This window comes from Moschus berezovskii, chromosome 10 (assembly GCF_049115385.1).
Source record: "Moschus berezovskii isolate FMDL1 chromosome 10, NW_MosBer_1.0, whole genome shotgun sequence".
Lineage (NCBI taxonomy): Eukaryota > Metazoa > Chordata > Mammalia > Artiodactyla > Moschidae > Moschus > Moschus berezovskii.
This window is the reverse complement of record NC_142469.1, coordinates 80,459,516-80,484,081: the sequence shown is the minus strand read 5'-3', so window position 1 is coordinate 80,484,081 and position 24,566 is coordinate 80,459,516. Positions and strand designations below refer to the sequence as shown.

General features: G+C 40.8%; 1 protein-coding gene across 9 annotated transcripts in view; it reads left to right on the top strand.

Annotated features, from left to right (window-relative positions):
• Positions 1 to 24,566, top strand: part of AHI1 (Abelson helper integration site 1) — a 228,815-nt gene that overhangs the window by 190,762 nt on the left and 13,487 nt on the right. Inside the window, exon 24 of one of the 9 annotated variants that reach the window (XR_016038444.1) lies at positions 11,376 to 24,556. The exons of 7 other annotated variants lie outside the window; for them this stretch is intronic. Coding sequence is in view for 1 of the 2 variants with exons in the window: in XM_088840773.1 (XP_088696899.1) it covers positions 11,376 to 11,384 (9 nt within the window). In the remaining variant the exon portion in view is untranslated. Of the gene's footprint in view, positions 1 to 11,375; positions 24,557 to 24,566 lie in introns of those variants that run through there. One more of the 9 variants, XM_088840773.1, reaches the window with a different exon arrangement.

Here is a 24,566-nt window from a genome sequence, read left to right as displayed (position 1 = left end):
TGGGTGTGACAGAGAACAAGAGGAGAAGAGACTTGATAGCATTGGTCAAGCAGTCACAGGAGTGACCCACCACGGAGGATCAGCCAGATCAGAAAGGACGTGGAATTGAGAGGATACTGGCAGACTTAGCAAGGTTGTAGCAAGCCACCCACACTCCAGTGGCAGCATAGTGTTAAACAGGAAAGGAATTAACCAACTGAAATAATGACCTGTAAATCCAGAAGTTCTCTTGCTTATTTAATATATCAGATGCCAGGCAGCTCAAAGTTATGATAAATCCACAGAGTTGTGTATAAGAGCTGGAGTGAAATTGAAGGACATGTCAATAGAATTGAGCTGGTCAAGCAAGGAATTAGTTATTGGTTGGGCAGGTTGTTCTCTTGGGCATTAAAATTCCAGGACAGTTACAAGAATTGGGAGGAAGAGGACACAGGTGAACCAGGAGCTGAAGTTCTTAATTCTTGTGTAAAGCAGATGTTTCAACCTTGGCTTCACATTAAAGTCACCTGAGAAATTTAAAAAAAAAAATGCCTGTGTTCACATCCACAGATTGATTTAATTGGGCTGGAATAGGGCCTTGGCATGGGTAGATTGCAGAAACTTTCCAGGTGATTTTAATGTACAACCAACATTGAGAACCATTGTGTGAAAGTGACCACAAGTCTGAAGGTAAAAGCTGCAAAGATACAGAGAGGATGTTATAGCCAGATGTCAAGGTATCCAAGGACGAGTGCTCTTAAGGTATAACATAACAGCTGAAAATCAGCAGCAGAGAGCTAAGAGGAGGGCACTGTTAACTCCAGCCCCCGTGGTTCATGGTTGGCTTATGTGTGAATGAACAGCTTATGCTGCAGAGAATTGAAACACAATTCTTGGTAAAACTCCAGTTACAAATCCAGCAAGGATTTATGGCAATGGTTGCCTATAATAGTATGGGAACTACAGTGGATACAGTTGAAAGGATGGGCATGGAATTTGGCTATGGGCAGATGTCACGTGCGTAACAGTATCCATTGTTTAGAATTCACCATATTTGAGAATTTAGAAAGATGCTAATATAAATTTAACCTAAAGACATACGTGCAATGAAAGCATTTATGACATCGGCATGGAGTCATCGTAACAACTAACAAGATTTGTATTCTGTGTCAGGAACTGGGTGAGATGCTTTGAAAGACACGGCCTTTCCTTGTGTTGGCTTACTGGTATTCCCACCTGTGCCTCAGGCTGAACTTTGACACTGAACCCGCCTTAGTGTGTTCCTCTCCAGTAACCTTGAGCTACTTCTCCCTCAGCCAGAGGGGTTACAGGGAACTCCGTCAGTGTCTCAGTGGCTGCCTCCTCCTGAGGCGCCTGTGCTGCTATGGAAGGAGACCTCTTCCCTGCCTCTAAGACTCCCCAGTTCTCACTGCCTGTGCAGCAGAGCTTGCTGCACCGTAGTTTCAGTCTAGACTGTAATTGATTTTTTAAATTTTGTGTGCCTTGTCTTCTCACACTGATCTTCATGCTTGAAATAGACCTTTATATTACATCCCAACAGACAGTTCTTCAGATACCCCACTTGACCCTTGAGGTCTGCTTCAGGCTACCCCACTGCTGCCCAAACCTTAATTCTGGTAGATCTGAAGAACTTGTGGATGTGTACGTAAAGCATTTAAAAAAACATAAATAGGTAGAGTAAGGATGTGTTTGAGGCTAGGAATACATTTAGGGAAAGAAGGAGAAAAATCCTCATGGAGAAGATGGAGCTCAAATAAGGCTTTAAGGCTTAAGATACAAGGATTTCTTTTGTTGAAGAACATAATTTGATCTACTTTATCTGAATCCACGTATTAGACTACCAACCAACCAGTGAAGTCGCTCAGTCGTGTCCAACTCTTTGCGACCCCATGGACTGTAGCCTACCAGGCTCCTCAATCCATGGAATTTTCCAGGCAAGAGTATTGGAGTAGATTGCCATGTCCTTCTCCGGGGTATTGTCCCAACCCAGGGATTGAACCCAGGTCTCCCGCATTACAGGCAGTCGCTTTACCATCTGAGCCACTAGAATCTTACATATATGTATTTGTCTTCACGTATGGAATATACCACATGAATAGTTAGACACTGTTTTACGTCCCTTTTGGAGAAAGTATAAAGAATGATCTAAGCTTATGTGAGAAGTCCCCGGGAAACACTAATGCTGTCCCAGGTAACCAAAATGCCTTGGGTATACTCTCGCGTCGTGACGCAAACAGCCAGCCCTTGAGAAATGTGTAACTGGGCTTCCTTAGCACCTGGCATAGTTGCATTTCTTCAGTTTAGTTTCTTTATCAGAGTATGTATGGTTTGATTTTATCAAGATCCTGCCTTATAAACCTACCACAAATTCTATCAGATGTTTAATTTCATGTGCAAGTTTTATTTTTATTATCATATACGAGATAAGTTTTTTCTTAAAAAGAAAAAAGGACATGAAAAGTGTGATCTCTGATAAGCGACTAGAATTGGGGGCGAGTTGGAGAGTGGGTCCTAAGTTCATAGAACTATAGAATTAGTGACATGGAAGGAACCTTAGAGATCAACCCTGGTGATTCTAGTCAGCTCCTTTTTGTAGATGAGGAAATCAAGATAGATCCAGAAAGGTTATAAGGAGTTCATTCAGAACAACCTTGCTGGTAGAAGAGCAACCTCCATGCTCTCAGGCCAGTACCCTTTGTCCTCCACGTCTAGTCAGCAACACAGGTAGACAGCTGGTACCTGCACAGCTAGCCACGTTTTGCATTACATTGCTTTTTTTAATATTATATGTTTACTTATTGGCTGTTCTGGGTCTTCGTTGCTACACGGGCTTTTCTCTAGCTGTGAGGAGCAGGGGCTACTCCCTAGTTGCTGTGTGCAGGCTTCTCATTGTGATGGCTTTGCTTGTTGAGGAGTAAGGGCTCTTCGGTGTGTAGGCTTCAGTAGTTGTGGCCCATGGGCTCAGTAGTTGCAGCTCCCAGGCTCTGGCGTGCAAGCTCAATGGTAGTGGCACAGGGGATTAGTTGCTTTGCAGCATGTGGGATCTTCCCGGATCAAGGATCTAACCGATGTCTCCTTCATGGGCAAGTGGATTTTTTACCACTGAGCCACCAGGGAAGCCCTCACGCTGCATTTTTACGTCCCTTTTTATGTTTGTTTCATTGTACCCTTTCTTCACGTGGAAGCCTTTAGAATCATATTGTCTGTACTTCTTAAGAAAAAAAGGAAAGAAACCCCTTCAATAGTTGGGTTTTTTAAATTATTTCTATTCAAACTATAGAATAAGCAGTAAAATTACGCCATTTGGCAGCTGCTAAGCCTTCTAAGTCCTTCCAAGTGGAACACACCTGTTGTGTCGCTCCGTGCACTGGATACCTCCCAACATTTCGTCTGGTTCATTGAAGTGCTGGCAGGTGATGGCAGCATTTGGCTTTTCCTCTGCAAGAGGAGAGGATGAGTCTTGTTCATTACACTCCACAAATGGCCAGAGATTCCCCAAATTAACATGTACCACAGGGCTATAGGAGAATGTTTTCTCAAGTTCATTCCAGAAAATCTTCATTGTCATGTGCTGTAAATTTACATCTTATAGAAGGAAGAGTATTCGTGCTATCAGGGAGAAAAGCAACTCAGGAGGTTTGGGAAAACAGAAGTGCTGACAACTTCCATTTGTGTTTGTACTGTGAACTGTTTTTAGGCTTTTTATTTTTGCTAGCCTAAGAACTAACCTACATCATTCATGTATTCGTGGAGGAAAGTTGTTGTTAAAGTTCCTTTTGTAAAATTTTTTATTTATACTATAAAAGTAATATATGCTCATAGCTTTAAAAATCCAAACAATAGAGAATAGTGTAAATGAAAGATAAAATTCCTTTATCCTGCTGACATTCATGTTTACTCTGTTTCTTGCATATCCTGTTAAAGATGTTATCTGAATATATGAACACATGTCTGTTCGTGTCTGTTCTTTGTTTTGATGAAACTAGGATCATACTTAATATTTTTATTTCACCAGTATATCTTGGACATCTTTTTTAATTAATTTTTTTGAAGTATAGTTGACATACAATGTTAGTTTCAGACGTGTGACATGGTGATTCAACATTTAAATATATTATGAAGTGATCACCACAGTAAATCTAGTAACCATCTGTCACTATATAAAATTATTACAATCTTATTGACTATATTCCTTGTGCTGTAATTTACTTATTTCGTAACTGGAATTTTGTACTTCTTAATCCCCTTTGCCTATTTTGCCCATCCCCCTGCCCCCGACAGTTTGTTCCCTACCTATCTGAGCCTGTTTCTGTTTGTTTGTTCATTTGTCTTTTAGATTCCACATGTAAGTGAAATCACAGGATATTTGTCTTTCTCCATCTTACTTACTTCTCTTAGCATAAAACCCTCTAGATCCATCCATGTTTTCACAAATGGCAAGATTTTATTCTTTTTATGTCCATTATATATACCACATCATCTTTGTCCATTCATCTATCAATGGACACTGAGCTTGCTTCCTAACTTGGCTGTTGTAAATGATGCTGCAGTGAACATAGGGATACATACATTTTTTTGAAATCGTGCTTGTGTTTTCTTCAGGTAAATACCCAAAAGTGGAATTGCTGAACTATATGGTTGTTCTCTTTTTAATTTTTCGAGGAACCTCCCCTACTGTTTTGCCACAGTGGCTGTAAAAATTTACATTCCCACTAGCAGTGTACAGAGGTTTCCTTTGCTCTGCATCCTTGCCAACACCTGCTATTTGTTGTCTTTTTGAGGACAGCAATTCTGACGGGTGTGAGGTGATATCTCATTGTGATTTTGATTTGCATTATTCTGATGACAACTGATATTGAGCATCTTTTCATGTACCCGTTAGCCATCTGGATGTCTTCTTTGGAAATATGTTTGATCAGATCCTCTGCCTATTTTTCAGTTGGATTGTTTGTTTGTTTATTAGATATTAAGATGCATGTGTTCTTTTGAATATTAACCCCCTATTGGATATATCACCAAACTGTCTACTCCCATTCAGGATGCTGCCTTTTCATTTTATTAGTGGTTTACCTCACTGTGCAAAAGCTTTTTAGTGAGATGTAATACCATTTGTTAGGGCTTTCCAGGTGGCTCGGTGGTAAGGAATCCACGTGCAATAAAGAAGACATAGGTTTGATCCCTTAGTTGGGGAAGATCCCCTGGAGGATAAAATGGCAACACACTCAAGTATTCTTGCCTGGAAAATCCCATGGAGAGAGAAGCTTGGTAGGCTACAGTTCATAGGGTCACAAAAGTACAGTCCGTAGAGTCACAGAGTCAGATACAACTCAGCATGTAGTACATTTGTTAGTTTTTGCTTTTGTTGTCCTTGCCTGAGGAAACAGATCCAAAATATTACTAAGACGCACATCAGAGTGTTTACTGCCAGTATTCTCTTTGAGGAGTTTTATGGTTTCAGGGCTTACATTTAAGTCTTTAGTTCATTTTGAGTTTATTTTTTTAATAAAAATATCTAGGTATCTGTTCTTATTACCACAGGTAATTCTGTTCTTTTTGTAGTTTCAAGATACTGAAATATCCAGTTATCTTTTTTTAATACCTAAGATGCCCAGGTTATTTTTAATTTCTGAAAGTGCTTAGTTTTCTTTTTTTTAATTTCTAAAAAATGAAACCTATGATAAAAGAGTACCTTCTAATTTCAGTAAATTTTCAATGTTAGCACAACCAGTTATGTTTTTGTGTAAGTGCCAGGCATATGGTAACAGTTACACATAGGAGTATTATATTATTTCTATGAATGTGGAGAAATTACTGTGATGTTTTATTTATGTCTTTCTCTAAAAACTCATTTAATGAATAATAGTTATTTTCTTATTCCAAGATAATTGTTAAAAAAAATATCCATCATAGCTTATCTCTTCATGAGAGAAAAGTGCTTTAATTATTTTCAAAATTTTACTTTAGCATATAGAATCAGAGAGAGTAGACTTGGTTAATTCAGAAGAGCTGACTTCCAAACTGAACTGCATACTCCAGTTATATTCAGCAACAGCTGTTTTCTTGTCTAGTCCAAAATAAGAACAGAGAACCCCGAAGCATCAGATAACTCCATGGTAGTTCCTCTTCCAGCCAAACACATGCACACAAAATCTTACATTGATAATTCTGTCAACCTATCAGGAAAATAGTAGGCAGTGAATAAGTTGCCTTCGGTGTACATTTGTGCCTTTTTCTACAAAATACCTAACTTTTATTTACCCTCTTCATCTTCAAAGTAGACTTTATTAAAGCCTGGATTAATTATGCTCTGTATCACTATTTTTAAAAATCACTTCATATAGAAGAAAATTTTCTGTTTACTTCTCCTTGTAACAAAAGTATATCCATATTATTCTTAAACATAGGAATTATATGATTTTATTACTGTGTTGATGTCCAACAGCAAATTTATAGTAGACAGTGGTATAGATTTTTCCAGCTACCTAAAAGTTAGTTAATATACACTAAATCATTGCATAAAATCATGATTATTATTACCTTCTTACTAATGCTAAGGAATAAAATCAATTTACATATTTTTCACTTTAGTAATTCATTTATCAAAGAAAATACAGTTGATTAAATCTCTAATTTATTATATCAGATAGATAAAAATTACTATATGCTTGATTCACTTTAAAATTCAGGGAATAGTTGAACTTTTCTATCTTTATCTGAAGAGAACGAAGTCAAAATTTTACCTTATAAGTAAATAAGCCTTCAAGTGCTTGTTGGTGTCCCATAATCTCAGTGCAGACACTGATATTTCTTTTTCTCTCCATAATTTGGTTCATTAACTTATAAATATTTAAAGGAAAAAGATGTCAGTTGTAAAAAAAAAAAAAAGTGTTATTTGATGCCCTGCAAAGAAAGTGAGTGGACAACTTCCTTGGTGGTTCAGTGGATGAGAATCTACCTGCCAATGCAGGGGACACGTGTTCGATCCCTGGTCTGGGAAGAGCCCACATGCCACGAGGCAGCTAAGCCAGTGGGCCACAACTACCAGAGCCCGTGCTCTAGAGCCCCCGAGCCGCAGGTGCTGAAGCTCGTGTGCGTAGAGCCTGTGCACCACAATGAAGAATAGCCCCTACTTACCTCAACTGGAGAAAGCAAGCACATAGCTATAAAGACCCAGAGCAACCAAAAATAAATAAACGGTTTTTTAAAAACATTAAAAAAAAAAAAGGAAAGTGAGTGGAATCCCCAGTGATATTACAGCAGCAAAGACAGCGTGAGTCTCCTCACAAGTACAGATTGCACTCCCAATAATAAAGTCCCTAAACGTTCTACACAGAGGAATTCTAAAAAACCTCCAGAATCTCTCTTGACCTGTAAGAACCTGTGAAACCTTAACGTTATTGAAGGTCTGTAAAAGATGCTTACTCCTTGGAAGGAAAGTTATGACCAACCTTGATAGTATATTAAAAAGCAGAGACATTACTTTGCCAATCAAGGTCCATCTAGTCAAGGCAATGGTTTTTCCCGTGATCATGAATGGGTGTGAGAGTTGGACTGTGAAGAAAGCTGATTGCTGAAGAATTGATGCTTTTGAACTGTGGTGCTGGAGAAGACTCTTGAGAGACCCTTGGACTGCAAGGAGATCCAACCAGTCCATTCTAAAGGAGATCAATCCTGGGTGTTCATTGGAAGGACAGATGCTAGAGCTGAAACTCCAATACTTTGGCCACTTCACGCGACGAGTTGACTCACTGGAAAAGACTCTGATGATGGGAAAGGTTGGGGGCGGGAGGAGAAGGGGATGATAGAGAATGAGATGGCTGGATGGCATCACCAACTCGATGGACATGAGTTTGAGTGAACTCCGGGAGTTGGTGATGGACAGGGAGGCCTGGCGTGCTGTGATTCATGGGGTCGCAAAGAGTCGGACACGACTGAGCGACTGAACTGAACTGAACTGACTGAACAGTTTTACTACTCACTCTCCTCTTGTACCTCTTCCTCAGTCACTGTCTATATCGAGCGTAACTTAGCCTGTGCCATGTCTCTTCCCCTGCGGCTTTGTTTCTTGCTACTTTGGGCAGTTGCCCTCCGTGTTTCCAGGACCCTCTTACCCTCCGCAGAATGAGACCCTACAAACTCTTTGTCCTCTCAATTTCTCTCTTCTAGATCATTGCCAGTGGTTCTAAAATAAAGGGGCTGTGAGATAACCCCCGCCATAGTCTCAACCTCCCAAACTAGGTTTGGGGAGTATTTCATTTTCTTGAGGGCTTCCCTGGTAGCTCAGCTGATAAAGAATCCACCTGCAATGTAGGTGGTTCAATTCTTGGGTTGGGAAGATCTGCTGGTTCAATTCTTGGGTTGGGAAGATCCACAGGAGAAGGGATAGGCTACCCACTCCAGTATTCTTGGGCTTCCCTGGTGGCTCAGCTGGTAAAGAATCCACCTGCAGTGTGGGAGACCTGAGTTCGATCCTTGGGTAGGGAAGATTCCCTGGAGAAGGGAATGGCTATCCACTCCAGTATTCTGGCTTGGAGTATTCCATGGACAGAGGAGTCTGGCAGGCTATAATCCATGGGTCACAAAGAGTTGGACGTGACTGAGTGACTTTCAGTTTTCACTTTCATTTTCTTTGATGTCTTCCTAACTCCCATCATCTTTCAAGATTTGAAATAGCTCAACTGGAATTCCATCACCACCACTAGCTTTGTTCGTAGTGATGCTTTCTAAGGCCCACTTGACTTCACATTCCAAGATGTCTGGCTCTAGGTCAGTGATCACGTTATCGTGACTATCTTGCTCATGAAGATCTTTTTTGTACAGTTCTTCTGTGTATTCTTGCCACCTCTTCTTAATATCTTCTGCTTCTGTTAGGTCCCTACCATCTCTGTCCTTTATCGAGCTCATCTTTGTATGAAATGTTCCCTTGGAATCTCTAATTTTCTTGAAGAGGTCTCTTGTTTTTCCTATTCTGTTGTTTTCCTCTATTTCTTTGCATTGATCACTGAGGAAGGCTTTCTTATCTCTCCTTGCTATTCTTTGGAACTCTGCATTCAGATGCTTATATATTTCCTTTTCTCCTTTGCTTTTCGCTTCTCTTCTTTTCACAGCTATTTGTAAGACCTCCTCAGACAGCCATTTTGCTTTTTTGCATTTCTTTTCCATGGGGATGGTCTTGGTCCCTGTCTCCTGTACAATGTCACGAACCTCCATCCAGAGTTCATCAGGCACTCTATCTCTCAGAACTAGACCCTTATATCTATTTCTTACTTCCATTGTATAATCATAAGGGATTTGATTTAGGTCATACCTGAATGGTCTAGTGGTTTTCCCTACTTTCTTCAATTTAAGTCTGAATTTGGCAATAAGGAGTTCATGATCTGAGCCACAGTCAGCTCCTGGTCTTGTTTTTGCTAACTGTATACAGCTTCTCCATCTTTGGCTGCAAAGAATATAATCAATCTGATTTGGGTGTTGACCATCTGGTGATGTCCACGTGTAGAGTCTTCTCTTGTGTTTTTGGAAGAGGGTGTTTGCTATGACCAGTGCGTTCTCTTTTGCCCTGCTTCATTCCGTGCTCCAAGGCCAAATTTGCCTGTTACTCCAGGTGTTTCTTGACTTCCTACTTTTGCATTCCAGTCCCCTATAATGAAAAGGACATCTTTTTTGGGTGTTAGTTCTAAAAGGTCTTGTAGGTCTTCATAGAACCGTTCAACTTCGGCTTCTTCAGCATTACCAGACCACCTGACCTGCCTCTTGAGAAACCTGTATGCAGGTCAGGAAGCAACAGTCAGAACTGTACATGGAACAACAGACTGGTTCCAAATAGGAAAAGGAGTGCGTCAAGGCTGTATATTGTCACCTTGCTTATTTAACTTATATGCAGAGTACATCATGAGGAACGCTGGGCTGGAAGAAGCACAAGCTGGAATCAAGATTGCTGGGAGAAATATCAATAATCTCAGATATGCAGATGACACTACCCTTATGGCAGAAAGTGAAGAGGAACTCAAAAGCCTCTTGATGAAAGTGAAAGAGGAGAGTGAAAAGGTTGGCTTGAAGCTCAACATTCAGAAAACAAAGATCATGGCATCTGGTCCCATCACTTCATGGGAAATAGATGGAAAAACAGTGGAAACAGTGTCAGACTTTATTTTTTTGGGCTCCAAAATCACTGCAGATGCTGATTGCAGCCATGAAATTAAAAGACGCTTACTCCTTGGAAGGAAAGTTATGACCAACCTTGATAATATATTAAAAAGCAGAGACATTACTTTGCCAACAAAGGTCCGTCTAGTCAAGGCTATGGTTTTTCCCGTGGTCGTGTATGGATGTGAGAGTCGGACTGTGAAGAAAGCTGATCGCTGAAGAATTGATGCTTTTGAACTGTGGTGTTGGAGAAGACTCTTGAGAGTCCCTTGTACCGCAGGGAGATCCAACCAGTCCATTCTAAGGGAGATCGATCCTGGGTGTTCATTGGAAGGACTGATGCTAAAGCTGAAACTGCAATACTTTGGCCATCTCATGTGACGAGTTGACTCACTGGAAAAGACTCATGCTGGGAAAGGTTGGGGGCGGGAGGAGAAGGGGACGACCGAGAATGAGATGTCTGGATGGCATCACCGACTCTGTGGACATGAGTTTGAGTGAACTCCGGGAGTTGGTGATGGATAGGGAGGCCTGGCGTGCTGTGATTCATGGGGTCACGGAGAGTCGGACACGACTGAGCAACTGAACTGAACTAACTCCCATCACTTAAAATGTATACAAAACAATATAAGGGCAAAGTTGTTTTGCAGTGTAGCAACCCACTGATTATTCAACTAGTTTGAGTCTCTGAGCCCATCCTCCATCATATCTCATTTTCTTATACAAATCTTCCATGAAAACTTAGAGAATAATATAAATTCTCGATAAAGTCTTTATAATTGTTTCAATAAACCATTGATAAGTATTTGAAGGACTCTTTCATGATTCTGAGAAGGCAAGTTTATATTCTAATCTTTGAAAGATGAGACACATAAAAGTATAAAATACGTGATGCTGTACTGGGTGAATGTCCAATGTTCTTCTTGGCCCACACATTCTCTGACAGTGACTTTAAGGTCTGTTTGATAGCATAATACAGTATTTGCTCTCCATGATGATATTTTCAAAAGTTAACCGTAACATCCCTCTTATAATCTTTTACAGATCTAAATTTTGAAAGATGTCATTGGGAGAACTTCCCACCAGTCATACCAAGTTGTAAATTGCCCTTCAGATAGTGGTGGAATTGATTGTTATCACTCCCCCTGTCTTCTGACTTGACAGTCAGTGTGACCTTTGTTTTGGAAGTTCTCTGATACCCTAACTCTGCTCTCCTCTTGTTTTGTCAGGCACTCTAGTGTTCCTCAGCCTTGGCACCGTTGGCATTTGGAGCCAGATAATTCTTTGTTCAGAGGGAATGTGTTGTGTATTGTAGGATGTTGAGCAGCCTTCTTGGCCTCTACCCTTTAGATGCCAGAAGAACTAACCCTCTCCAGTTGTGACAATCAAAAATGTCTTCCAGACATTTTCCGTGGGGATCAAAATTATCCCACCCACACCCCACAGCTGAAAGCAACTGTTCTGTTTTAATAGAAATATATATATTTTGTATACATATGGTTATGTGTGTTTTTCCTCAAATTACAATTCTGTATTTAAGATCTTGATAAGGAAACTTTGCTTTTATTTTCCCACTGCCTGCAAGTATGTAAGTAGTGTTGTTGGAGTTACATACTACACAACTTAAAAACAACAGCTTCACATAAAGATGTATCCAGGTATGTGAGGCTTAGTGCGATGAATATGTATAAATTGTGTCAATTAAATTTAGATTTCAGTTGACTATCATTAATTTCCTCTGCTTAAGAAACTTGGCTGAATGCTAATCTTTACATAAACTGCGGAAAATTAACTATTTGCTAATGTTCTTATTGTTGCCCTCTCCTCCTCCTCATACGGTAAAGATTCTGCCTGCAGTGCAGGAGACCCAGGTTCCATCCTTGGGTCAGGAAGATCCCCTGGAGAAGGAAAGAGCTACCCTGCTTCAGTGTTCTTGCCAGGAGAATTTCATGGACAAAGAAGCCTGGAGGGCTGTAGTCTATGGGGTCACAAAGAGTCCGACTTGACTAAACACACACAAAAGCATTGTTCTTGTTACTACTTAGCAATCCCAATAACGTGATTGTGGTTGTTCCTGATTTTAACATGGTTCTCCAGTTGACATAAAAAGGGAAGAGTCTTTTTCTATTTGAATGTCTTTTTTTATTCTCACAAACCATGTGTACAATGAAAGCCCTCTGAACATATTGGAACAGATTTGTTTTTTATCACTCTCTTACTAAACGTTTTTGCACTTGATGAGTCTTTTCTTTCTTTTACTTCTGTTTCTGCTTCCCTGTTACTTTGGGTGTGTTTAAACAGCACCCTCCTACCCATTGCTGTATCTCCCACAAAGGAGAGAGGGTGTTTGATCAACCTGCAAAGGTTGGCATCTCCCTTGTAAAAAAAATGCTCTCTCCCACTAACTTGCAGAATCACTGACCGAAAAGCAGTTTCGATCCCAAGATCACAGTAGAAAACAAGCCTGATAAACAAGACCATGAAATCTTTATATTGCCCTGTCCTTAAACTCACTCGCAGGTATAGGTCTAAATTGCACTTCAAATTGAATTTTTCCATGTGAATCATCTTATTATATAGGTCACATTTTTTATCACAACTTTTGTAATTACCTCAAATACCATGTATATTTATTTAGTCTGCTACAGCCAATAAATGTGTACATTATAAATGTCAAAAAAAAAAAGTGTCATTTTTGCTTGGGTATACATGGTTAGAGAAGACAACAAAAGAACAAATTTAAAAGCAGCATCACCAAGCAATTGTGTTTAAACTAACACGAACACATATGCATAGGTACACATACTGAGATAATGAGGAAGAAGAATAAGACTGAGCTGCAGAAAGGCCAGCTGGAACCTCCATTTGTTCAGAGAAATCTCATTTTCTCCCATAATCTTGTAGCATATTGTTTGTCTCTTACCACATTTATCACCTACTTCCTTAGTGCCAAGTAATTTATACGTATATTTGCCCTCAATAAATTATGAGCCTGATAGTTACTATGTCTGTGTAATGTTGCTTGTTGGGAGGGAACTTTAACTCCTTGATGGATAGTGCTGGTAAGAATTGAGATTCCAACTAGAGGAAGGGAAGAAGGCAAGAAAGGGAGGAGACCATAGAGATCACAGCAATCTATGCTTCAGTTCAGTTCAGTTCAGTCGCTCAGTTGTGTTTGACTCTTTGCAACCCCATGAATCACAGCACGCCAGGCCTCCCTGTGCATCACCAACTCCCGGAGTTTACCCAAACTCATGTCCATCAAGTCGGTGATGCCATCCAGCCATCTCATCCTCTGTCGTCCCCGTCTTCTCCCGCCCCCAATCCCTCCCAGCATCAGGGTCTTTTCCAGTGAGTCAGCTCATCGCATGAGGTGGCCAAAGTATTGCAGTTTCAGCTTCAGCATCAGTCCCAATGAACACCCAGGACTGGTCTCCTTTAGAATGAACTGGTTGGATCTCCTTGCAGTCCAAGGGACTCTCAAGAGTCTTCTCCAGCACCACAGTTCAAAAGCATCAATTCTTTGGTGCTCAGCCTTCTTCACAGTCCAACTCTCACATCCATACATGACCACGGGAAAAACCATAGCCTTGACTAGACGGACCTTTGCTGGCAAAGTAATGTCTCTGCTTTTTAATATGCTGTCTAGGTTGGTCATAACTTTCCTTCCAAGGAGTAAGCGTCTTTTAATCTCATGGCTGCAATCACCATCTGCAGTGATTTTGGAGCCCAAAAAAATAAAGTCTACCACTCTTTCCACTGTTTCCCCATCTATTTCCCATGAAGTGATGGGACCAGATGCCATGATCTTAGTTTTCTGAATGGTGAGCTTTAAGCCAACTTTTTACTCTCCTCTTTCACTTTCATCAAAAGGCTTTTTAGTTCCTCTTCACTCTGGCTGCTAAGCCAAGTCAGCTTCATACACACAAGTCAGGAATTAGTCCTGAACTCTCCAACCCCTGCAAATTACTGGTTTGATATATGCTAGAGTAATAGTTCTCAAACTGCTAGGCTTCAGAATCTCCTTGGGCACTTGTGTAAAACCACCAGTGCCCAGAAACTCTACCCTGATTGTGCTAATCTTTGCAAGATAATCCTTTACATTTCTGAAGGCTCCTTTGTAGTCACAGAGTTACGGAATTTTGCTAGAGAATGTCCTTCCAGCCTCATTGGAGGAATAACGTATCTATCTACTTCAGGCTCTTTGACCTCGGGGTATAAACTTCCAGTTAACCTGACTGAATAGAAGGCATCTATAAGCCCTTACACACAGCCATGTGAAACTAACAGGAATCAACTTTCCAACATTTGTATTCCTCCCAAAGTCCCCATCTTAGTACTGTACATACAGGATATTCTCAATGAACGATTATGATTTGATTGAGACAGAGATCCCCAAAACTTCATATTTGTCAAGGAATAAGATTATGAAAGGTATCAACTGGACTAATAAAATAATCTGGTGGGTGCACAGAAGCCATGCTGGAAACTACACAGTTAGTTCTCCTCATTTACAGTGCTTATGTTTTATAAATCCACCATGAACACTGAATTACTAAATTCTAAACCAGAGCTCCAATGGCAAGCCACTCCAGTACTCTTGCCTAGAAAATCCCATGGATGGAGGAGCCCGGTAGGCTGCAGTCCGTGGGGTCACTAAGAGTCGGACACGACTGAGCGACTTCACTTTCACTTTTCACTTTCATGCATTGGAGAAGGAAATGGCAACACACTCCAGTGTTCTTGCCTGGAGAATCCCAGGGACGGGGGAGCCTGTTGGGCTTCCATCTTTGGGGTCACACACAGTCGGACACAATTGAAGTGACTTAGCAGCAGCAGTAGCAGTAGCAAACCAGAGCTCCTAGAGGAAATACAGGATTAGGTTCTTGAGAGCCTCTGGTCACAAGATTTTTATCAATCCACCAATACATAGCCTTGTTTCATAGGTATGTCGGTCTAAAAACACTTTATCTAATATAGTCTAGTCCTTAAAATTGAACTCATGGAGTACAACTTGCACCTGAACAAAGCCTAACTAGCACACAAGCTTTATCTGTGAGGCACCTCAGCCATCTTGCACTTAGTCACCTGGGTCAGCACTTCAACAATAGGCTTAGGGTTCCTTTAAAACGGCAGAATCACCAACAAAAAGCACAAAAATGTGAAAACCATGTCACTAAATAGGTCAGGAAAAGGACACTTGTTTTCTGCATGAGAACTGACACAATAAGTCATAGCGTTAGAAACATGCCAAGGCATCAGGGGTTCTAATGTTCCTCCCTCATCTGGAACACATGCACTGGGCAGCTCACACGTGTCACCACTCTGCACCAGTGCATGTATTCAACTGCAGAAGCGCCACACAGGTTGATTTGGAGATTACAAGTAAATTTTAGCGAGGAGGAAAATTTGCAAATAGGGATCCACAAATAATGAGGATTAGCTGCATTTTGAAACTTTATTAAAAGTACGAGCTCAGTTGCTTCAGACTCTTTGCAACCCCATGAACTGTAGGCTCCTCTGTCCATGGGATTTTCCAGGCAAGAATACTAAAGAGGCTTGCTATGCCCTTCTCCCAGGGATCAAACCCATCTCTCCAGCATCTCCTGCATTGCAGGCTGATTCTTTTACCACTGAGCACCAGGGAAGACGCTAAAAGTACATAGTCATTTTATAAAACCTGTTAATCTTTATAGTAAAGATGGAGACAGAAAAGGTCAGGCATAGGGGCAAACGGGAAAATGTAACCTACAACTCCAGCATGGCTCATGTGTATGACTTTTGTCTTCTATTCTTGTCTTCCCTTTTGGGTGTAAATAAAAGAACTAAAAGTACCTTGAAGGCAGGGACTGTGTCTCATTTAAAATTGAATTCCCAGCATCTCGCACAAAGCAGGTATTCAATAAATGCTTATTGAATGAAGGATCAGATAAAGAGGAGTGGCTGTCCTGAGATGTATTAATCTTCCAAATCGGACCTGACCCTGTTGAACATCAGCATTGATGATGTTGCTCATGAGCAGATGGTCAGCAATGTGCAGAGGGCTGCAGTGGACTTGATGAAATTGCCATGTCTCCCTCAGTCTCCCGGTTTCCTTCCCACATCACTCACCTAGGAAATAGTTCAGTCCCCAAAGAGGCAGTGGCTAACTCAAATGATTCTTTAGTTTGCAGAATTTTTTTTAAGAGGGAATAGGTGGCATTCTGATGTTTCCTGCCTTCTTGGTTATCTGCCATTGGTTTCTATTTTTTGGTTTTTTAATTAACTTTTATTTAGTTTTGGCTGTGCTGGGTCTTCTTTGCTTCTCGAATTTTTTCTCCAGTTGCAGTGAGAGGGGGTTTTTCTCTGCTTGTGGTGTATGGGCTTCTCATTGCTTGGGTTCTCTTGTTGCAGAGCACGGGCTCTAGGCACTTGGGCTTTAGTAGTTGCAACATAGGCGCTCAGCAGTTGCGGCTTCCAGACTGTAGAGCACAGGCTCACTACTTGTGGCGCAGAGACTTAGTTGTGTCACAGCATGTGGGCTCTTCCTGGACCAGGGATCGAACCAGTGTCTCCTGCATTGGCAGGTGGATTCTTTACCACTGAGCCACCAGGGAAGCCCCTGCCGTCAGTTTTCACTTTCCCCAAAGCAGCTCTTAAACCACCAGAAAATAGATGAAAGCAGCAGTCATTTAGCAGTTTGATGTCATACACATAAATGGCTCTTCGGGTGTGTGACTTGGCATACAGGTCTTCCCAGTCCCCAGCCCTGAGAGTAAACCAGTTGTCCATTTCTTTCACTTCTACTCTGGAATCTCATCACTGCTAAAGAAAAGCACCTAACTGTGGTGGTTATCTCTGTGTCGTATTTAATTCCCAGCCTGAGTGAGGCCCGTGGTCTTGATCGTCTTTTTGTTCTTCCTGACTGACCCCCTACCCCATTCTTTACAGAGCCTGGTCAAAATAACTCCTCAGACTCTTAAAACAGGCTGACTTTGTGCTTTCTCTGTGTTTCTGTTACTTCCCCTTCCTTCTCTAGCAGCTTTCAGATCTCAGAGAAAGATGTACCCTCCTTTCTCCGGCCGACTCTCCACTTGTATTTTGGGTCATGTTCCCCTCCCACGTTCTTCTGGCCTTCACTCAACCAGTGATCTGCATCCTCATCCCTCCACCCCTGTGGTGTCTTTGTTGTTTATTCATTTAACACACATACATTGGATGCCTGCTGTTGTCCCATGGACCTGTGGAAGAATCTAGTCTGGGTAGCGTAGTGGTGAATTAAACAGAAGAGGCCCCTCACCTTACAGAGCTTACAGCCTGACGAGTGAAAGTAACTGTAATTAATGAGTCATAGAACTAAACATAAGCAGTGAAAGGACTGAAGGGAAGCTGTGAGGCCTTGTGGTGAGAAGTAGATGGGTTAGTGTTTGTGAAGGGCGGAGGCAGGGAGGCCAGGAGGATACATTTGAGGCATTAGAAGCAGCTTGTGCAGAAGCCCTCAAGTGGTCAAAAGTGCTCCTCAGAGAAACTGAAAAACCAGCTGGTCACAAGGGAAAGAGACTCGGGATAAAGCGCAGAATGGAGGGAGGGATCATTTTCAGCAGTTTACAGGCCATGTAAAGAAATGCAGAGGCCAGCCTCCTGGGTCATTAACACCTCTGCTTTTTTGTTTCCTTAATGTTTGTAACAGTGCGCTTACCTCTCCCCTGTTTCTCTCTCATTCTCTAACTTTGCTTGATACCATCATACAAGCCTTCATGAAGGTATATATGCTCCATCTTTTTTTCTCTAAGATTTCTTTCTGGATTATCCTCTACCTCTATAATTTCAAATAGTTTTCTTTTTTTTTTCCTGGAACAAAATGTTTTATTTTTTTATTTTTTAAGTAAACTTTTAATTTGTATTGGAGTATCGCCAGGAAGATCCCCTGGAGAAGGGAAGGCCTACTACTCCAGTATTCTCACCTGCAGATTCATTCACATAGATATCATTCTGGAATCTCTGGTCCAATATGCCCAAAACCAAATGCATTTTTGAAAGCCCAATTTTTCCTCTCTCCTCCAGTGTGTCAGTGGAATTGTCATCTACCTTCACCTTTAAGTAAGGAGTTCTCTCTCTCGAAAGAACAAATAGTCGCACGTCAGGGATTTTTGCAGCATAGCAGTCTAAGTGTTTTGATAAATTTGTATATGTAATATGCAGGAAAATAAGTAGAACTGGCCCTGACCTAAGCCTAATGAGGTCAGGAAATGCTTTCCAGTGGGGCTGATTTCTAAATTGAGTTTTATGGGAGGAAGGGCATTCCAGGCAGACTGAACAAATACTAAGGCATGGCACACAGGCTGTCACAAATATTTCATCATGGCTGGAGCCTAGGCTACAGAGTTAAAAACAGGTAGAGCTGAACCTGCATAAGGGGACAGGATCAAGAAGATCCTTATATGGCATGTTCAGGAGCTGGATTTGATCCTGAAGGCACTAGTGAGCCACTGAAAGATTTAAAACGTGGCAGATGGCATGATCAAGTCAGTTCTTTCAAAAACTCATTCTAGAAGGTTAGAGACTAGAAGAAGAAAAATAAAAGCAGTACTGTATAAGACCAAGAGAAGCTGTTGTAGCAGTCCAAACCAAACATAATGAGAAAGTAGGATGTGGTGACAAAATCCATCTGAAGGAAAAGGAACAAGCTAAGTTTCTAGGGTGACCACCTCTATGTGTGAGAACAAAAGGGGCTTCACTGTGAGAGGCACAGTGTGTTCGTCCCTGCGCGGCAGCCAGGGCAGCGAGACTGGCGGAGAGCTCAGATCGGCGAGATAGTTCTGATACATGGTTCCAAGCGTATTTCCAGAAAAACCACTGTATTTGCAAAATTTGCTGAAAACCAATGAAACTGCCAAATCATTTTGAAGAAAATTGGAGATTGAGGTTCAGGATATTGGTTTGGAAGTCACTGGCATAAACATATGGGTTGAATCCATGGGAACACAGGAGTATACGGAAGGAAGGGACAAAGGCTAGGAAGCGTGAAGAGGCGCCAGTTATTTTAAAGTGCACACTGCAGGAGAGGGGCCTGGGAAGGATGACTGTGAAATAGCCCCAAGCCCTGCCTGGGGAGGTCGCCAGCTCCCATGCCCCAGTCTTTACTGCACTGTTCACCTGCCTACCAGAAGTACACTATTTTCTGTTCCTCTTTTTTTATTAGCAATTAGAGGGTTGTGTTTTTTTTTAATTAATTTATTTTTTTTTTATTTAAGGGGGAAAATATTTTTTTTTAATTGGAGGCTAATTACTTTACAATATTATATTGGTTGGTTTTGCCATACGTTGACATGAATCCACCCCAGGTGTACATGTGTTCACCCCCCTTCTTGAACTCCCCCCCACCTCCCTCCTCCCCTTATTCTCCCTCTGGGTCATCCCCGTGCACCAGCCCCGAGCATCCTGTATCATGCGTCGAACCTGGACCAGTGATTCATTTCACATATGATAATATACATGTTTCAATGCCATTCTCCCAAATCATCCCACCCTCACCTGTCCCACGGAGTCCAAAAGACTATTCTATACACCTGTGTCTCTTTTGCTGTCTCATATACAGGGTTATCGTTACCATCTTTCTAAATGCCATACATATAGAAGTCGAGTCATGTGATTTATCAGCTCAGAAATCTTAGCTGGTGCTCTATTTGCCTTTAAAGTCCAAATCTCATACATTTTAATCTAGCTCTCATCCTTCAACGTTTGAATAGACCTTCTGACCAGTTTTTCCTCATCTCCCAAATCATCCTCCTTGAGTACACTGCCTTGCACACACAAAGCCGCCAACCTCTGCTAACCTCAGTTTCTCCAACTGTATATAGTTTTTGCACCACTCCAATGATCACAGTTTCAATTTATTCCTTAGGAGTTAGCTAAATGTTTCCTCCTCTGAGAATCCTCCTCTGAAGCCTCCAGTTGCAATTCAGGGCTTCTGTTCCCTTATAGCTGCACATTTCTTTTCTCTTTATCACAGTGTGGATCTCCCTCTGCCTCAGTGCTTATCTCCATGCCTTTCCCTGTTAGAGTGTAAGCTATTAGAACCTGCTTAGCTTTGCATCTCCAAGGTGTGTATCACACTCCTTGCCCCTAGAGTGGCGTTCTGTTAAGTATTCAGCATAACATCTTACAGAAAAGCCCAAACTTTTTGACCAACTCAATATTTGTTGTTCCTACCTGGCATAATTAGTATCTAAAACTACAAATTATGAATCAAGATGAAGGCTTTCACTTTTTGTTTTAGTATACTTCTAGAAGGGGCTTCCCTGGTGGCTCAGTGGTAAAGAATCTGCCTGCCAAGGTAGCAGACCTGGGTTTGATCCCTGGGTTGGAAAGATCCCCTGAAGAAGGAAATGGCAACCCACTCCAGTATTCTGGCCTGGAAAATCCCTTGAACAGAGCAGCCTGGTGGGCTACAGTCCATGGGATCGTAAAAGAGACAGACATGACTTAGTGACTAAATAGCAACATATTTCTAGAAACTACATCTTAATGCAAAGGAATATTTTGTCCTTAAGCAAAAGCATAATTGGAAGATTTAGTGTCAAATACAGCTCATAGAACCAATAATAAATCCTAAAATCAAAGAATCAACAGCAAACTTATATGAATATTTAAAATCATAAAATTATGCCCCCCATCCAAACACAACTTTAGCAGTAGAGAAAACCTGAAAGAGCTTGTCTAATCTAGCAGTTTGTGAACTCTTCTCTGTAGAGCCCTGTTCCTCTGGTCTCTGGGAAGTTGATCTAGAGAGGCAAGGTTTGCCTGGCCTCCAAACCTCAATTCACCTAGAGAAATTCTAGGCGTTTTAAGTGTTTGTATGTGAGGTTTTCAAACAAAATTGTATTGAAAAAGAGCTCAACTGTTAAACTAAGCTATTAAATCAGCTTGAATACAGGATTATAACCTTCAGACTACTTCTATAATCTTGGTGACTCTGGGCCTCCATTTCCTCATCTGTAAAATGCAAGAATGGTGCTATGATAGTTCATGCTTTTATTCTGAGCACCTTCTGTACTTTTTCAAGTAGAAAACAGACCTCCTGAGAAGTTAAGTGGCTTCCTTGGGCCACATAGAGTTAAGGACAGAATCAAGATTATAATTTAACCAACACCCTATTTGTTGGGCTTTTATCCTCTTTTAAAAAAAAATTCCTACAAAGTGAATATAAAAAGAAATTGCTGTTATTAATTCTTTAGAAAAGGTAGCTATCAGGAGGTATATAAACAGCACATAAAAATAAAGCTATATTGTATCATAAATTTGCCTTATTTAAAGCTGGTGTGCTACTACAACAAACATTGATCAAATATCTACCCAATTTTACATTCATTCTTCAAGTTTATAGAAATATTTGGGTGAGTTGTTTGCATGGCCTTTTTCTCTTTTACACAGTTATTTATGAGTTTCTTCTCTTTGGTAAATCTCCATGTAATCAAGGGAGGCACTCAAAATCATTCCATTAATCATTCCTTTCATGTTTGTCTCACTGCATCTAAATTTACGAGCATCACTAGAAATCAGGATGGTCTGGGAAGCAAGAGTCTACAGATTCTGATCCTTTCATTCATCTCCTCTGCTTTGCTCATCTTCCTCTGTGCATCCCCTCCTCTCCATATCAAGGGTATACATGTAGAGGAAATTAAGCCCCCAAACAGCTGAGAGTTGTGAGTGGACAGGAGGGAAAGAAGGGCAGTCATGCTCCTTGGCCTTGATGGTGGAGGGTGCTTATGGGCTGATTGTCTCATAGCCTTAGGGGCTTTTTGTTTCAAGACAAAGTGAAACAAAACAGCTCACAGAGACACCTCCTTCTTCCCCCTCCTTCTGCCTCCATGAGTAACTACCCATATGGCGCGCTGCTGCTGAGACCAAGGAAGGAGTGAGTAAAGGTGCTTAGAAGTGAAGTTTTGGTCCTAATTAAATAAGTGTCCTTTTACAAATAAGTGTTAAAACTTTGTAATGTGGATCCCCTACTAATTTGTGGTTCATGGAATTTGAACCCAGGTTAAAACAACCTCTGCATCATGAGAAAAGGACCTGGATGTGCCCACTATAGTAATGCAGTAATACAGTGGGAAACAGGGCAAGGACAGTGCTTAACCTGCTTAAGACAGATTTCTGAGGACATCACAGCACCCGTTTCATATGAAGAGTCTATTAAACACAGGTTTGCTGAGACCTGCCTGTGGCCGTATATTGTTTCTCTTTTGTCAGGGTCTCAGCACACAAGGAAAAGTGACACTGACTCAGCAGTGATGGACAATTCAGCCTGACTGCTCTGCCCTCAACCTCTGGAGTAGACTCAAATTCTGATTAGAGCCATGACTGGGTTTGTTTGTTTGTTTTTTAATCCTCTGGTTTTACAACATTTCACACACACAGTCAGCCTTCCTTACCCACAGGTTCTGCAACTAGAGAGTCAACCAATCATGGTTCACAATTACATGAGAAAAAATTCCAGAAAGTCCCATAAAAGCAAAATGAATTTGCCACACTGGCACCCATTTACTTAGCATTTATATTGTATTTACAACTATTTACATAGCATTTATATTATATTAGGTATTTAGAAGTAATCTAGAGATGAGTTTAAGTATACAGGAGGTTGTTAGGTTATATGCAAATACTACACCATTATATAAGGCACTTTTAGGATCTGTTGATTTTGGTATCTGGGGGGTGGAGTGTCCTGAAACCAATCCCCCTCAGATACTAAGGGACGACTGTATATATGTACATTTATTTAAGATGTTACTCTTGCATTGGCCAAAGAGATAGAAGTAATACTTAGACCATGTAAAAGACACATCTTACCATGAATTTGATTGCACTGTTTGGAATTTATTCCATAAGCCTGAGAAAAAACTGAAAAAATTAGGTTATAATTGATACTTTCTGAGAGGTTTTGATAGTTTTCTTCTTGATGGGTTGGCTTGAGGGCAGGTAGACTATTCTGCAATCTTCATTTCTCCTTGAATTTAAATTTTCTGTGTACTTGCACCTTTTTTCCCCAAACACATTTTAACTGAGTCAGATTATCTTCAAACAGTTGAGAAAAATAAAATTTGGTTCTTTTGATGTTCTTTAAAACACTACAACATCCACCTTTCACCACTGTCTCCTTGTCCTTTAACTCTTGTTTTTATTGCGTGCTTGATTTAAAGCTATATAGCCAGCAATAATATCACATAATTATGGTCCAGAAAAGTACAAAATCCTCTTGAAATCTTTATGATAAGAAAAGTAATACTTGTTTAAAGGTGCTCAGTGCCAAATCTTGCTGAAATCTGATTGTGAAGGAGGAAATCTAAAAAGGCAAAGCAAGTTTCAGTAGAGATAAGACTGGGAAAGCAGTAGTTACTCAAAGAAGTTAAGACTGAAACAGAAAATTTTACTCCTTTCCTTTTACTTCATTTTTTTGTTTATTTGTTTTCTGGACTTTTAAGAATTTAATTAGATAGTTATGGTATATCTCTTTCATTCATATGTAGTTCAAAGCTTTAACACAGTAACATTTGTATTTTCTACGTGAAGTTTAAGTAGCTCATTTCCATAACATGTAATTATCTCTAAAAAATTTCCAAGTCTGTTTTATGCCAACATTGAATTGATTTCTAAAATACTGTCTCATATCAAACACCATTGTTCCCACAGTATACTTTGATTTGGAATGGGGCTTCCCTGGTGGCTCAGGTGGTAAAGAATCTGCCTGCAATGCAGGAGACCCGGCTTCAATCCCTGGATCAGGAAGGTCCCCTGAAGAAGTGAATGGCTACACACTCTAGTATTCTTACCTGGAGAATTCCATGGACAGAGGCGCATGGCAGGCTACAGTTAATGGGGTCACAAAGAGTCGGATACTGAGCAACTAAGAACAGACAAGCATAGAGGAACCCTCTAACTAACTCTCTGTGTGTAATCTGGCACCACTCAAAGTGCATATTTGATTTCCTCATGGAGGTGCCATTAATAAAACGGACTGAGCAAAGTTTGTAAAAGATTTAAAGAGCTTGCAGATTCAGAATTTTACACATAGTTCAGTGTGTGGCTTCATGAAAATATAGAGTATAGTGGGAAGATTACAAAGGAAAGACGCAATGATGAAAGGTAAACGCATGACTTAAGTAATATAACACAGCATTTCTGACTTAATTTAGGTAGATTCACAACTGACTCTTTTTGACACACACCTAAAAGCTCACTTTGTTTACAAAGAGTGCTTAACCAATCTGAAGAGCTGTTTCCTTGGTTTTCTATGGGAGTGAATACGTTACGCTGATGGACACTTGTGTTCTGAACAGGCCTGGTCTCCACTCATTCAGGAGTTAGTGGGTTTTCAGCGTGTGAATATTGCCAGTGTTGTCTTCTGTGATTTGTGACTTACTCTTTGTTTTTCTTTCACA